A 16,576-nucleotide genomic window follows, 5' to 3' on the forward strand; every position below is an offset into this window, starting at 1 on the left:
GCCCATACTTTTATTTGCAGAGGTGAATTAGTATTGGAACAGTGTACATTTCATTACTTTATATTGTTTTGTAAAGGTTCCATCAATTTCCTACCACTTTATTTCATAATTGTTTTCCTCTCATCTGACATGTTTTTCAACAGGTGTTTGCAAGCAATATGTTTAAGTCCTGCTTACAATTGCTTGCCTTGAACATGAGTTCATTGGGGTGGATTTGGTCACTTTGAATGTTCAAGTATGAATTCGATGCACATTTTAATTTGTTGAACATGGCTGCAGTTGTTGCCTATTGTAAGTTGTGCATGGGGGTTGGTTATTTTAGAAGGCAGCTAAGAATTGTTTGTTAGTGTTAGAATTAAAAAGATAGATTGGATAGGCATGGTGTTGAGAGTTCGGTGCAGTTGGATCGCTCTGGGTGCCAAGATGATTTGGCGACGTCGTGAACAGCCTTTTTGGCAGTTAAATCCAGACCCAGAATGATTCATCGTGTTAGGGCCCGGGTTCTACTGCGAGGTCTGGACAATTTATACACCAGTCCAGATAGTCTGGAGGCTCCTCTCTCTGATGCTAAGGCTGTGAAGCTGCCCCCAGCTGCTGTGCTTCGTGCCTGCGAACTTTGTGGCGATTTGCCCCACTAATTTGATACACTGAATACTGAGGCTTTGGGCCTAGTCCGAGATTCTCTGGGGATTTGGAATTAAGGACTCAATTTGGCTCAGTGCTGTTGTTGCTTGCTTCTATTGTTAGCATGATTTATTTTGTTTTGTTCCTCTTTGTGGGTAATGGGGGTTGGTCTTATTTTTTAGTTGGGTTCTTTTGGGTTCCTTGCTTTGCGACTGCCTGTAAGCAAACAAATCTCAAGGTTGTATAATTTATACATGCTTCGATAGGTGTACCTTGAATCTTTGAAAAAGCATCTAGGCTGAAATAAGACAATCAATTTTGTTTCCTGAAGATACATAGTGCACCATTTCAGTTGTTATAAGCCTTGTTCAAACTTGTGATGGCATTTTGAATTTGTGATTCCAGCTGTTTTGTTCATAAATCAGCAAAGATTCAAAGTACATTTATTGTCCAAGTATGTATGCAGTATACAACCCTGAGATTCGTCTTCCCACAGACAGCCACAAAACAAACACCACAAAACCTGTTCAAAGAAAACATCAAGCAGCCAGTGCGCAAAAAAATTGCGCAAATGACCAAAAAACGAGCGAATAACACAGAATACAAGCATCAAACCAGAGTCCTGAAACAGTAGTAATGTTCAGTCTAGTTCAGTTCAGATCTATTTAGCGCTGTTGTTCATTGACTGCAGGCCACGGAGCTTATTTGCCCCGATTACAGTTGGCCCTCCTTATCCGCGAGTTCCGCATGCGCGAATTCAACCAACCGCGAGTCGAGAAAACCTGGAAGTGCTCTTCCAGCACTTGTTGTTCGAGCATATACAGACTCTTTTTCTTGTCATTATTCCCTAAACAATACAGTATAACAAATATTTACATAGCATTTACATTGTATTAGGTATTATAAGTAATCTAGAGATGACTACGGGAGGATGTGCATAGGTTATCATGGATCGGGATTGAAAAAAACCATTAAGTTCTCTTACTAAGTCAGACAGAACAGGTACGTCTGGTATTATTTAGTGTCAGTTAGTCAAACGTTTGTCTTAGTATATAGTATATATTTGAGCTTTCTATGCATATAAAACACTTATGTATGTTTCAGCGCCGGGCGATTCAGTGACAGACTGCTGCCGAGCGTGCTCTCCATCTGTGCCGGGTTGATGTGGAGGATCAAAAACCCAAAACCCAGTAATTAAACCACTGCGTTGCTTAGTAATAATTGTAGCTTTCATCGGGGCAGGGCCTTTCTCACTTTATCCTTTAAAATTGTTCCGATCGATGACTGACTGTAGCCTAATGCTTTTCCAATGACCGATGGCGTTTCACCTCTTTCCGATTGCTTTATTATTTCCACTTTATTTTCAATCGTGTTCGTGATTATTTTTGTGAACAGAAACACAGCGGATTCAGAGCTCCGCCGCCAGGTCCTAATGTCCATCGTGTTGAGACAGGTTAAATAAGGTCTGAATAAGGGACTTGAGCATCTGCGTTTTTTGGTATCCGCGAGGAGTCCCGGAACCAATCCCTCGCGGATAAGGAGGGCTGACTGTAGCAATAAAAAAAAGGAGTAGCCAAAATACACACAACACGAATTACAGCATCCTCTAAAAACAAATCCAGTCCCCAAACTGCGTCAATCAGACCTTGCCTAAGACCCAAGACTCCGTCACCTTTCTCCAGCAGTGGAGAGGGAGACTGACCAAACGCAGGCAGACAATCCTGAACGCCTTCTTGCCTTCTGCTCTTTTCCTCTCTGCTTTCAGTCATGCTTGATGCTTAGAGCGACGGGAAATGAAATCAATCATGGGCTCACACCCCGTCTCCAGGCTGTACACCCTGCTCGAAACCTCACCGAACTCCCTCTGAGACGGCAAAGTACCCGATTGCTCAATCGGCCCAAAGGCACATCATCAAAGTGTAAATGGCAGGTTCACAGGTGGTGTGATTTGAGCTGCATTTTATAATTTTAACTTTGTAATCTAAAATATTAGTTGAGTAGCATGACCACTGTGTAAGAAGTGATTGAAATGTTTTAGTCTGTACTTTCCTGACTGGTCTTGTAGGCTAATGCACTTCATCTACTGATTGGGCCACTTTGTTGCTAATGTTGTCCTTTGGGATTGATCCAACCACAACCCTCCCTGCGCAGACACGCATTCTCTTTCTGCGATTCTTGGAACTTTCCATGATTTCATTTGTTATATTGCATTTTCATGCTGTAAGATGTCTTCAAAATTAGTCTTGAATTCTAATACAGAAAAGGATCTTCGTCATTGTGGGCTGTTGGGTACATATCATGAATATATGGAATTTAACGTTCTTGTGTTCTGGCTATATCTATATGAGGAGATGTAAGCAATTCATTTAAGCTTTATTCAGTGGGGCACATTGCTGTGCAGAGAGATAGATTCCCCTTTTGGCCAAAATGTGACTTCAGATCCACAACAACATTGTTAACTTAATCCTTCTAGGCTGGCCTTGTAGGTCTTTCAGTTTTATAAACTCAGCTTTATTTTATATTTTTAAAAAAATGTAGTTATTGACCGAGGTACCTAACGTGGACATAGCTGAGTGTCTCAACCTACTTGACTTTACAAAGTTGTCCTCTCGGGTATCTGGGGGTCATTATCTTTGTGAGGAAAGCAGTTCCACAGAATAGTTGGTGAATGGTCTGATTTTGTCATCTTTCCTTGGCCTTAATGATAGGAGGATCCTTATCATGAGTGCCTAAGAATTACCATTCACAACTGATTTCATATAGGACATCGAGTTGGATGATCCATCTTCCCGTTCAGACCATCACAGAAGTCAGGTGTCAGCCAGTTCACATCAATCCACATCTTGTAAAGGAATAGCTGAGAATACAGTGATGTACAAAACTCAATCCAGAACTAACAGGATCTGGATTGAGTTTTGTACATCACTGTATTCTCAGCTACTGTTACTACATTGTCAGTACCCACATGTGTTCAGGTATGGTACATCTGAACACAAAAGGTGCATCATATTCAATCCTGCTAAATACTGTTCTGTCTTATCTTAACTATAAATTGTCATCAATTGGCACTTAAACACTGATGGTCTTTTTACCAATGTTCATTGTTTCTTGCCAGGGCAACTTTAGTCTTGATCTCATTAGACTTATGGGCTAAAAAAGTGTAAATTCCAGATGCGAGTGGGAGTAATTGCCCTTCATAGGAAACACCAATTGACTTAATGAGGCATCCTTAAATGTAGCTGAAACAGAAAATGGTAAACTTTCTTACATAGTCAGAAGTAGGGTATGTTTGTACAATGTTCACTTTCAATCAGTTCCTCAGCAAAGCTAGTCTGTTCCTGCCGTACTGTAAACTTGGACAAGGTGAAAATGTGGGATAAGTAGCCAGGAAAATAAGTGCCAGGCAGTGACCATCTCTACAAGAAGAATCTCAGAGGAATTTTACCATATCAGTCCACGTCAAGGTGCTGGTAGTTACTGTTAACCAGTTCAGTTGCATGAGCCACATGGAAGAGTAGGCAGAAGCTCAGTATCCTGTAGTAAGTAAGATGCTTCATGACACAGAATTGTCTTTATGCTATTTATAAACCTTAAAGAAAGGACTGATGAATGTAAGACCAGTTGCAGTCAACAAACTTAACACCATTCCTTAAACTTCTACTCACCCTATGACTGGTGGTTTCACTGTTTTCGGAATGCTCTGCATCTCTGAAACCCATGAGGTCCACGTGAAAAAGGGCAAGGCCAGCAATTGTGCGATTTATAGATTTCCCCCAAGTGACTACAATTCTTTGTTGCTGATTGTAAATCTTTGAATTCCCTGTCACTGTGGGAATTTGGAACGCCTGCATCTGAGGGACTTGCCATGTTTCAAGTGGCAGCCTGTCACCACCTTCTCAAAGGCATTAAGGTTGGAATATAAATTCTGGCCTAGCAAGTATCATGTAAATGAAGTGAATAGGCTCATAACGTTGCAGTGGTGACCCAGCTAGTAATATAACTGTAATTGAAGCTGAGTTAGATTTTGTAGTCCAAGGTGTGTTATAGCTTCAGCATATGGAGATTTCAAATTTCACATAAAATTTGCAAAAATAGATTAAATTTGCAATTGTTTTTGAATTTCTGATTTGTAGTACAGGTCGACCTTCACTAATCCAACTACCTGTAATCTGGTTCCTTTGATAATCCGGCACTGATAATGCTTAATGTGATCCTTCTGTAATTTGGCATTTTCACTACTGCTCAGGTCCCAATGTTGCCGGATTAGTGAAGGTTGACCTGTAATTGTATCTTTACCCTCCAAATCTTTCTTAGTTATTTCATAAGGAATTACTATAGGCTTGCTGAGTCTTTTTATCTTTATGAACAATTAATATTTACAATATAGATAGTTTATTCATTTCTGTATTTTTTGCATTATCAGCTTAATGTTCTTATTTGAGTACTTTAAGCATTAATTTGGTGCACACATTTGATAAAATTGTGGTTTGTGGCTTGAAATTGCACAAGTATGTGAGATGAGGCTGCCTCAGCTTTTCATGGTTGATGTTGAGAGCAAGTGTAATGTAAAACAATGAGTTCAGTCCAAACTGAGTCAAAATCATGCAGTGCAAGAAGAGGTCTATGGAGTCAATCGTTCTTTGAAAGAGCTATCTATACTACTTATACTTTGTTAAGCCGTGTTTCTTCCCTGTTCAGGTTGTTTTTTGGAAGAACTTTCACCTCTGCATTTTGAAGATTTTCCCTACAGAAATACAATCATGAAGCACTAATTTTCCAAGATGCAGTTTTTATTCTGTCTCTTTTATGCTCTGATTATACAGTGAGAAATCAATTACTGAGCAATAAATTTGCTTCAGAATGTGTCAGGCTTGGCAATGATGTACAAGGTCAATTCTCCAATTTTGCACTGATTGTGGGTGTTTGCGACATTGTGGATTTATGCCTGGTAGTGATTATCTTAAATATCATTCATGAAATGTTAAAAAGATTGATTTTTGTTCATGTTGAATGAACTAATAAATTTATTTAATTACATAAATGCTAATGCTAAATATTGATTTGTTGTCTTTAACAATAAAAGAATCTTAAACTGGGGGATAATCAAAATGCAGTAGTTTATGCTTGGAACAAGATGCTAACAAATAGTAATTGACATTGCATTTCTTGAAACTGCAATTACCCCAATCTTTATTGTAAATATAATACCTTAAGAGGATGTGTACGTGAATTATATTCTCACTTTTTTATGTAACTACCATAATTAGGCTATTTTAAAGCAGCATTTGCTAGCACTTTTTTTTTAAATAAAAAAAGAAGTGTTACTGTAAATATACAGTTGCTTTGCTATTTCAGAGCTTATTCCAAAGTGCCTACTATGGTAATCTCATGAAGGTTTTCAGATCAGTCTGGGAATCGGATCAAATTCTTTTGATGCTGGTGCATTTAATAACTAAACTTGTCATTAAATGCAGACTAAATCTAGGAATTCCATATAAATTCTTTTCAGGAAAGTTAGCCGCTTTCCAAATGTGCTGTAACTTTTTTAGTATGACTATATTGCATGTCATGTCTGTGGATCTATTGCCAAGTTACTTCAGCTTTTAATAATTTGCTTTTATTCTGAAACTGCTTTGGGGTGGTATACATGCAATAAAAAAAACTTCTGGTTCCTTTTAAACAATGCACATAAATTACTGGAGCATCTCAGCAGGCTAGGTGGCATCCACGGAAAAGAGTACAGGCAATGTTTTGGGACGAGACCCTTCATCAGGACTGGAGAAAAAAAGATGGGTCAAAGTAATTTGAAACTGGGAGGGAAGGGGTGAAGTAAAAAGCTGGCAAGTTGATTGGTGAAAGAGATGCAAGGCTGGAGAAGGGGGAATCTGATAGAGGACAGAGGGCCATGGAAGAAAGAAAAGGGGGAGGATCACTAAAGGGAGTTTATGGGCAGGTAAGGAGATAAGGTGAATGGGGAATGGCAAAGGAGAAAGGGGAGGGGGGACCATTACCGGAAGTTTGAGAAAGCAGTGTTTGTGCCATCAAGTTGGAGGCGACCCAGATGGAAGAAAAGGTGTTGCTCCTCCAACCTGACTGTGACCTCATCGACAGTAGATGAGACCATGGACTGACAGGTTGGAATGAGAAGTGGAATTAAGATGGGTGCCTGGTGGGACATCCCACTTTTTCTGACGTACAAAGTGTAGGTACTCAGTGAACTGGTCTCCCCATCTACATCGGGTGTCACTGACATAAAGGAAGCCATACTGGGAGCACCAGATACAGTAGATCAGCGGTCCCCAACCACTGGGCCGCAAAGCGTGTGCTACCGGGCCGCGAGGAAATGATATGAGTCAGCTGCACCTTTCCTCATTCCCTGTCACACACTGTTGAACTTGAACATAGGGTTGCCAACTGTCCCATATTTGCCAGGACATCCTGTACAGTGGGCTAAATTATCTGTCCCATACGGGACCGCCCTTGTCCTGTATTTCTCCCCCCCCCCCCACGGTAGAGTGTTCCTATGAAACCTTTCATGCCGAAATGGCGTAAAGCGGAGAAGCAATTACCATTAATTTATATGGGAAAAATTTTTGAGCGTTCCCAGACCCAAAAAATAACCTACCAAATAACACAAAACCTAAAATAATTCTAACATACAGTAAAAGCATTAATGATATGATAAATACACAGCCTATATAAAGTAGAAATAATGTATGTACAGTGTAGTTGGGAAGATTAAGCCAAAACCGATTGGGGGGGGGGGGGAAATTGGCACGTGTGCACATGCATGACTTTCGCATATGTGACATACGCACGTCACATATGCGAACGTCACGCATGTGCACACAGGAACCCACGCAAGGCTTCATGGTCATGGTAGTCTTTCTCGGGGTAAACACAAGTGTGTCGTCAACACACACAAAAGATGCTGGTGAACACAGCAGGCCAGGCAGCATCTGTAGGAAGAGGTACAGTTGAGATTTCGGGTGGGGACCCTTTGTCAGGATTTGACTGCTACTTTTGTCCCTTATTTGGGAGTGAGAAAGTTGGCAACCCTAACTATGAAGACATGTTGAGGTGAGTTTAACCCCCCCCCCCAATATTAAATCGGTCCGCAGTGCAAAAAAGGTTGGGGACCCCTGTAGTAGATGACCCCAACAGAGACACAGGTGAAGTGTCACCTCACCTGCAAACACTGTTTATGGCTCTGAATGCTCGTGATTGAGGTGGTGTAGGGGCAGGTGTAGCCCTTGTTTTGCTTGCAAGGGCAAGTGCCAGGAGGGATAAGGAAGGACAAGTGCCTGGCCTGAGCTCCTCCATCATTTTGTGTGTCGCTTGGATTTCCAGCATCTGCAGATTTTCTTTTTTTGTGTGATTCCTTTAAGATGCCTTTTGCTCAAGTTTGTTGGTAGGTTTAAAAAAAAATTGAGTTTATCAGTGAAATCAGCAGTCTGGCCTTGCACTAAGATAAATTTTGCCATCTGCAGAACTTTAACAAAACATATTTTTCAAATTAGAAAATATTTTTGAAAGCAAGCTGCATCATAGGTTTTTCAGTTAACTAATTTTATACGTGGCAAGTATATGATCTGCAGTTCTCTTGTATTTGAAGTATTGAAAGTCTTTCACCTCATTACGGTAAAATAGAAACAATAGTGGAGTTGCTTGTGTCCAAAGATAGAAACAGATCAGGTCAATGACTTTTTGTAGACCTAAAACACTTCATGACCAACTTTGGAAGGAGTTTTTAATAGATTGTGTTTGAGTATTTTTGTAGTAAGTTTAAGAGGTCCGGTCTAAAGTATCACTCACTCAATCTCATTTGCACAGTAACTATGAGGAAAAATATTAATTTATAGTTGAATAAATGTTTCAATATAATGGCATTTCAGATTGAGAATGTGTCTATCAAGTTAAACTTCCAATTAATAAATATATTTTAAGTTCTAACAGCATTTTAAATACTTGCATCATTGCTAAATGTGCAAAATATACTTAAGGCACATTGATTAAAAAGAATCCTCTGGTAAATCATAATTCAGGTAGATGTTCAAGGTGTAACCTCATGCCCAATTTGAATTGGTGGCTGAAACTCACTGTTGTACATGACCTTCCTGCCTTGCGTACATAATTTGTCATTTAATGTTTTAATTTTATTTGCATAATCTAAACGTTTCAATGTGGGCAATGAATTTCTATCATGTGTTTTCAGGAGTATGAGCTTACTGTGTGTATATGTATGCAGGAACATGCATTTGATAGCCACAGGACAAGCTAATTAAGGATCTGAGACAGTCAAAATTGCGTTCACTTTTTTTCTGGTTAAAACTTATAAGATAGCATTCCTGGATGCGCATGTAATTTTATGAACTTCTGACTGCAGTTGGAGTTGTATGGGTAAAGCACTTCCCAACAAATTCAGAATTAAAATTGACAATGTTGTTGTGTATGCCTCATTATTTGATGGGTGGTTATTTATCAATGATAGGAATTGAATGCAAGTTCCACTCCAGGAGTAATATTCATTAATATGTGTGTCAGTTTTGAGATGCTTCATCATTGTGATTTTTAATAGACTTCTGGACCATAGTATGTGTGCCACTATGGTTTGATATATGCCTTGATGCCCTTTTCCATTTTGAAAGTTTCTCAAGCATCTGGGGAATTTTTCAGTCACGATTTGCAAAGACCAGCATCTCAGTATCCATTTGAAAAACAAGACTAAACTGGGTTATCTGGTACAAGGAAAATACTGAAATGAGCTTTGTGGAAGGAAAAATTATTAACTTTTTTTAACTGTTAACCAATTTACAGTGAAGGCCCTCTTCTCTCTAATGGTCCAGTAGTTTTGGGATGGGGTCAAAGGGGAAGCATATAGGTACTGGATTCTGAGTTCAGGGAATACTTTGTTCTTGGACTAAGACTTGTATTATCAAAGGTAAAACTTGTATCTGGTGGTGAGTTTCTGTAGTTTGACTAAGTGTGATAGAGAAGTGTACCTGAACAGCTAAGGTTATTAATTTCAAGTTTTTATATTCTATATATAAACAAGATTGTTATCCATTTCCATTCTTTATGAACAAAATGAGCACCAGAATAAAACTAGACTGTAGTTAATGAGTTATAATAAAGTTTCAATAAACTTTGTTTCACTTTGTCTACTGTGAATGAATTTTGCAACAAAACTTTTATTTCCTTGTTGCATTTGTAATTTAACAGGTAATTGAATGTACTAAAGGTTATGTTGGTTCGTGAAAGCTGCGGCTGCCATGGAGGCCAATGAATAAGAACAGGGATACAGTGCGGCAATCGGGGAGTGCATGGGGAATATTGAAACAGTACACAAAAAGCCTCCAATGCTTGCCAGTGTGAGCAGTGGAAAAGAGACAACTACCATGGTAACACTAATCACAGAAAAGCTGCAGAACCAAAGCCTGCAGGATATGACGTGCAAGACCTACAGCATTAATCTGGTAAGAGCTTCACAAACTTCCTGGGTAACTTGGTAGTTTTGACTCATTATTTAAATATCTGTTGTGCTAATCCTGTTTTCTCTCTGCTTCATTAGGGAAAGCTTGCTAAGTGACTTTGAATCATCAGCAGTATTATAGCTTCCATCACTGACTCTTAATATTGAATACATTTCCTAATAGCTTCATATTCCCACTTTAAAATGGAGATCATTGCTTTGAAATGTTCCATCTAATGGTGTCATCAGTTAAGGATAAGAATTTGACATTGAGGTTTAGATTTTCGTTTTGTGAATGTATTTTTTTTGGGAACAATGTCTTTTTCTATTTGACATAATCTAGCTAAAATGCCTTACTAGTTTAAGGCATTCATTGAACAATTTGATACAGTACAAGCTTGAGAGATCTGAAGATGGTGAATAATCTGGATAAGTATTAAAGTTAGAAAATGGAAAGGATGTTCTTGAAAAGTTCCACGATTGGAATAGAAGAAAAGGTTTGACTGGCTTCCTGTGCCATCTTAGTAGGTCAAGGGGCCATTTGTATCTGCTCTGCTATTCTGTAATACTATAATCTTATACTTCGCTTCCCACCTGACTCTCATATCTTTTGAGTTCTTTCAGTATCCAAATTTCATTCAATTTCAACAGCTAAGTACATATAGCTTTTTAGGGTGAAGATTTCAGAGCTAAGCATAAAGAAATTTCTTGTCTGTCCTCAGTAACTCTTCTCCAGAGGGTATGGTCTTAAGGCTTAGAAACTTAACCGGTGGTAGAAAACTTCTTAACATTGACCTTTTTAGAATATTATTTGTCTTATTGAGCTTGCCTCTTATTCTTCTGAACTGATGTGAGTCCAAAATCTTATGTGCTGCCTGTGTTGAATTTGCACATTCTCCCTGTGATTCGGGTTCTTCAGTTTCCAAAACACATCCCAAAGATGTGTAAGTTTGTAGGTTAGTTAACAGTGGGTGGTAGAATGAGAAGAGTGGATTGGAATGTGAGGCAAATTTAATAAAAGAATGTGATTATTGTAAGTGGGTGCTGAGGTGGGGCATGGTAGCGCAAGCGGTTAGTGCAATACTTTACAGTGCCAATGTTCAGCAATCGGGTTCGATTTCTGTGCTGTCTGTAATGAATTTACACATTCTCCCAATGATTGCATGCGTTTCCAATATGTGCTCTCGTTTCCTCACACATTCCAAAGACGGGTTAGGGTAAGTGTTGATGCTATGTTGATGCCGGAAGCATGGTGATACTTATGGGCTGCCCCCCATCACATTCTTGGACGGTTATTGATGCAAATGGCGCATTTCACTGTATGCTTCAATATTTCAATGTACATAGAACAAATACTGCTAATCTATCTTTTTCTTGCTGTGCGCACTTGGTGGACTGGAGGGTCTGTTTCTATTCTGTATGACTCTGACACACTGTTTTTCGTTGTTCAGGACACAGCTATCTTGGCTTTGTTCTGCTCCTTGATGTCTTGTAACTTTCAAGTCATGTAGTTATACAGTATGTCCTGTGCTTTATAAGCTTTTACCAATTTGCAAATACAACCCCACGTTGCACAGCAAGATAGGTGGGTGTCCAGCAATCCGTCTCTGTCAGTACCATTACTAAGTAAGAATATAATTTATGTTACCTCCTACCTGTACAGACAGACATAGCTATTGCTCAAACCAAAATAAGCCTCAGAAATCAAGGACAGAAATTATGCCAGCTGACATTTCTGCATATTGATCAGTTTTTGCGTTTTGGTAAATTGTAACATTTTATCAGACACATTTATCAGAACTCTACTGAAAATTAGGGGTGGTATTAATGACATTGTGTACTGGAAATACTGATTTTTGTAGAAGGTCAAAGTCTGGCTTAATTATTTTAAAAGGATAATATATAAAATAGGAAAGGTCTTATTCACTGGCAATACACTTATGAAATTTTCATATGGATAGTGCACTTCATCAAAGATGAAACGTTCCTGTACATTTGATCACATTTTAAGTAAATTATTGACTTGAATTTTATCTCTAGAAATGAATGTGTGGTCCTTGCTACCATTGTATTTATAGACAGCTACGGACTTATGCCACGTTTGTGAGTCATAAACGAAGCAATAATTCCTTTTCAGGAAATTCTGTGTGAGCCAAGCAAGCATGGTGTATCTCAGCCATTCAGATTTAAGAATCCTCCAACTAACTAAGCCAGGAGGGTAATGTAGTATACTTAGTCATAGAAAACAAATGAAAATTAGGTTGAGTGGGAGCTGCAAGACCCAGAAATAAAAATAATCAAAAATCATTTCTAGATTTAAAGATCCTGCAAATAATTAAACAACCAAAAAATAAAACTACACATTTTCAATTCAAGGATTTGTTTGATATTATTAAAGACTAGCCATGTCATTTAGAATTTCTCTTATTCTTTGATAGATGGGGCCTGACATTTTCTTTATCGTTTAGGTTTATCTAAAGGTTAATGCCCTTAATGAATGAAATCAGATTTGAGAGCATATTTGTCAGTTTTTATGTTGAGGATGTTGCTGTTTTCTTCTAAGCATTTCAGAGGCTGATGCTTGGTGTTCCTACTATGCAAGGCAGTTCCTACAGTATATTTTCGCTACTTGTAAAGAAAGGATTGGCTTTATATTCATTTAATTTATTATATCTTCAGTACCACAACGAATTACTTTTTAAGTGTATTGACTTTTTTGTAAGCAGATGTTATAGCTGTAACTTTTTTCAATGAGATTTTAGAAGTTGTTCCCTCCAAGCTAATAGGCTTGGGATTTTGTTGTTTTGCTTTGCTGGCCAATTACATTATGTGGAAAATTTGAATATTATTATGAAGCAAATGATCATGGAAAGTACAAAGTTTGTGTATTGGTTCATTGAATCAGTTTCTGTAGGTGTGTACACAACTGCTCCTCCCGCCCCCCACACAGCTCAATTTGTGGTGGGTATGAAACCTTTGGATTTGACATGTTCAGTTAAATGTGTTAGATACTACCCTGATTTTTCTTTGTGATGTATGTGTAGATTGAACGAGGGCTGATTCCAGCTATTAATCTCAGGGCTGATATGATCTATCTATGACATGAAGTAGAGGAATGAAACTACACAATCTCCGCAAGCTTGTGACATTTTTGTAAATGTCAGAAAATTGGAAAAAATTGTTACCAGTTTACTATTGGGAGGAAAGGCATTGCAGGGTGGAATATTGCATTAGTTTATACAATAATGAATATTGGAATATGGGATTTGTTTATGAGTGATTGTGTAGTTGTGCCCTGCCAATTGATATTGAAAAGAATGAACTTGGATTCTATCATACTTGGGACAGTATACAGGGGAACATTACAATCAACTCCTTTGTCATGTTTTCAGTGATGTAGTTTGGAAACCTGGTTGCTAATTTTCATATGAAAATAAAAGAAGGTGCCAAACTAAAATCTTATGTATACAGTGAGGCCAAGAGTAGAGGAAAACTAAGATTGGGAAAACTTAGACCAACAAAGAACCACTCGCAAAGCAAGCAGAAAGGAAAGGAAAGGGAAGTTAGATTCTGAAGGGAAACTCGCACAAAGTAGAAGGACTAGTAGTAAAAGCTGTTATATAAAGGTAGCAAGGGTGGCTAAAGTGAACGTAGGGCCCTTGGTAAGTGAGAAGGAGTTAATATTGGGTGATGCAAAATGGTTGAGGGTTTGAATTGCTATCTTGTCGGGTTTCACAGTGGAAGACACATTTGACAATCCAAACGGGTTATGGATGTGATGGGAGGTGAGGAACTCAATACATTTGCTATCACTAAAAAAAAGCAGTGCAGAACAAGCTAGTGAGTCTAAAGGTAGATAAGCTATTCGTTTTGATGCAATGCATCACAGGGTATTGAAAGTACTTGTGCAAATTATAGTAGAGGAATTTGTGAAAACTTGCCAACATTTTCTGGACTCCTGGCAGATTGGAAAACAGTGAATGTCATGCTACTGTTTTTTTTAAAAAAAAACAAGATATGAAGAAAAGACAGGAAAAGGCTTTTGGCCAGTTAACTTTACATCGATGGTCAGGAAAATTCTTGCTGTCGTTAAGGAAGAAATAGCAAGATACCTGGATAGAAGTGGTTCCGTCAGGCATGGATTTTGGAAGGGCAGGTCCTGTTTGACAAACTTACTGGCGTCCTTTGAGAATAAAACATGCATAGTAAAATGAAGGAAACAGGTGGATTTCCAGAAGACGGCCAATAAAATGCCGCCTAAAAGACTGAGCCATAAGATAATGATACATGGACTTTGGTGGGGTGGGGGGAAATGTATCAGCTTGGATAGATGATTGGAAAGCCAATAGATACATATTAACAATTTGGAAGAGGGGGCCAAGTGTACTGTATCGAAATTTGCTGATGACACTAAATTGAGTGGAAAAGTAAATTATGCAGAAGATGAGAGTCTGCAGAAAAATATAGATGGGGTAAGTGAATAGGCAAGGGTCTGGCAATGTTGGTAAATGTCAGGCCATCTGGAAAGAAAAACAGAAGATTATTTAAATTGTGAAAGATTGTAGCATTCTGTTGTGTAGAGCGACTTCAGCGTACTGGTCCATGAATTGCAACTGATTTTCAGGAAAGCAAATAGAATATTGCCATCATTGGATTTAAGACCAGAGAGGTCATGCTGCAACTATACAATTTTGGTCTCCTTGAGAAAAGATATGCTGGCTTTAGAGACGGTTAACCAGGTTGATTCTGGAGGCGAGGGGGTTAGTCTATGCCAAATTTCTCTCCTCTCTGAACAGGGCTGTTATTTTTGTGCCTTCTTGGGATCTTTCAGATTCTGAGAAATTTTGAAACTTTATGACCAATATACAATAAACTAACAGTTATCATCAGACTCACTCTTTGCAACATTGAGTAAGAGGTTGTTTTCTTGACACCACGTGTCAGGGTGATGACTTCTTTTGTATAGGGTGCCTCATTATTATTTGAGATTAGGCCAATCAGTGTAGTGTCGTCAGCAAATTCAGTTAGCAGATTGGAGCTGTGGGTCGCGACACAGTCGCAGGTATGCAGAAGGTAAAGGAGGGGGCTTAGGATACAGCCCTGAGGGGCACCTGTGTTGAGGGTCAGAGGGGCAGAGGTGAGGGAGCCCACTCTTGCCACCTGCTGGCGATCTGACAGAAAGTTCAGGATCCAGCTACACAAGGCAAGGTGAAGGCCGAGGTCTCTGAGCTTCTTGTCAAGCTTGGAGGGAATTATGGTGTTGATTGCTGGACTATAGTCCAAGAACAGCACCCTCACATAAGTATGCTGCTCCTCCAGATTCTTTTAGGGGATTAATATTTACTTTGGGTTTCCACTTCCTATCTATCCAGTAGTATAAGCTCTTGCTTTATTCTCTTGTCTCTTTTCAATTTACTCATTTCTCCTTTTTGGCAAATGTTTGCAGCTTCTGAAGTTTTTCCATTGTTGCTACTCATCTTCATTAGTCAGGAATGGTTTATCCTTTCAGTGGAGCCTTTATTAAATGGAATATATTGATACAAATTGAAATTTCAAATATAGGCTGCAATTTAACCACCAGCTCACTTTTTAATCCATTTTCCTTATCCAGTTCAACGAACTCTGACTGCACATCTTTGAACTTGCCTTTATTTAAGGGACTAATATCAACCTCAAACATTGGATGAAATTCATTGCTGTCATCAGTGTTTCCCCATGAGATCATTAATTGTCTCATTACTCAAATCTGGATCAATTTATATTGTTCATTGAAACTGTCACAAATGCAGAGGTTGCCTTCCAAACTTCCATTGATAGTTAATTTATACAACCTGTAATGAGAGTTTAAGTTTTCAGGGTAACCATGTCATTCTCGTTATTCCCTGTTATTTCTTGATTTGTACCCACCTGAAGTGTAGCTACTAGAAAAGTGCTGTAGATAATTTCTCCTCATGACTTCTTTCCTGTCCTTTTAATCACTATCCAGACTTTCCAGCCTCTCAATATTTAGAGCAAGCTCATTTCTTTCTGCTTGAACCTTGAATAAAATTCCTCCACCATCATTTCCTTATCTAAAATATCAGGTGCCCCAGAATATTCAGTTCAATGTTGTGAGCCGTTCTGGTCAATGCACCTGAGGAAGGATGTAGAGATGTTTGTGGAGATGGACAGATTTTTCAGAATGACTTTCCAGGATTAAATTTGGGTGGTATCCTTAAAATTTAGAAAGTTAAACAGCAATTTGAAAGCTATTTCAGATTAGAGACATAATCTAAAACTCGAGGTAGAAAATGGTCTCTACACATGGATAGAAATGTGGAATGTTCTTCATTTAACAATCGATGTATATTTTTGAAGCCAAAGATATCAGAAGATATGGGGGAGAAGAGGCGAGTCTGTGGAGTTAGGCCAGAGGTCAAGCATAATCTGGTCAAGTGAGGAGCAAACTGAGAGGCTGAATATTCTCACTGTTGGCCCGGT

At 38.7% G+C, this 16,576-nt stretch overlaps 1 protein-coding gene across 3 annotated transcripts in view; it reads left to right on the forward strand.

Annotated features, from left to right (window-relative positions):
- LOC134345795 (protein FAM53A-like) overlaps positions 1-16,576 on the forward strand; it is a 97,771-nt gene that overhangs the window by 15,717 nt on the left and 65,478 nt on the right. For all 3 annotated transcript variants that reach the window (XM_063047025.1, XM_063047027.1, XM_063047026.1), the window contains exon 2: positions 9,847-10,100. In XM_063047025.1, coding sequence (XP_062903095.1) covers positions 9,948-10,100 — 153 coding nt within the window. In that variant the 5' untranslated portion in view covers positions 9,847-9,947. The remainder of the gene's footprint in view (positions 1-9,846; positions 10,101-16,576) is intronic.

The sequence above is a fragment of the Mobula hypostoma genome, chromosome 4, assembly GCF_963921235.1.
Source record: "Mobula hypostoma chromosome 4, sMobHyp1.1, whole genome shotgun sequence".
Taxonomy (NCBI): Eukaryota; Metazoa; Chordata; class Chondrichthyes; order Myliobatiformes; family Myliobatidae; genus Mobula; species Mobula hypostoma.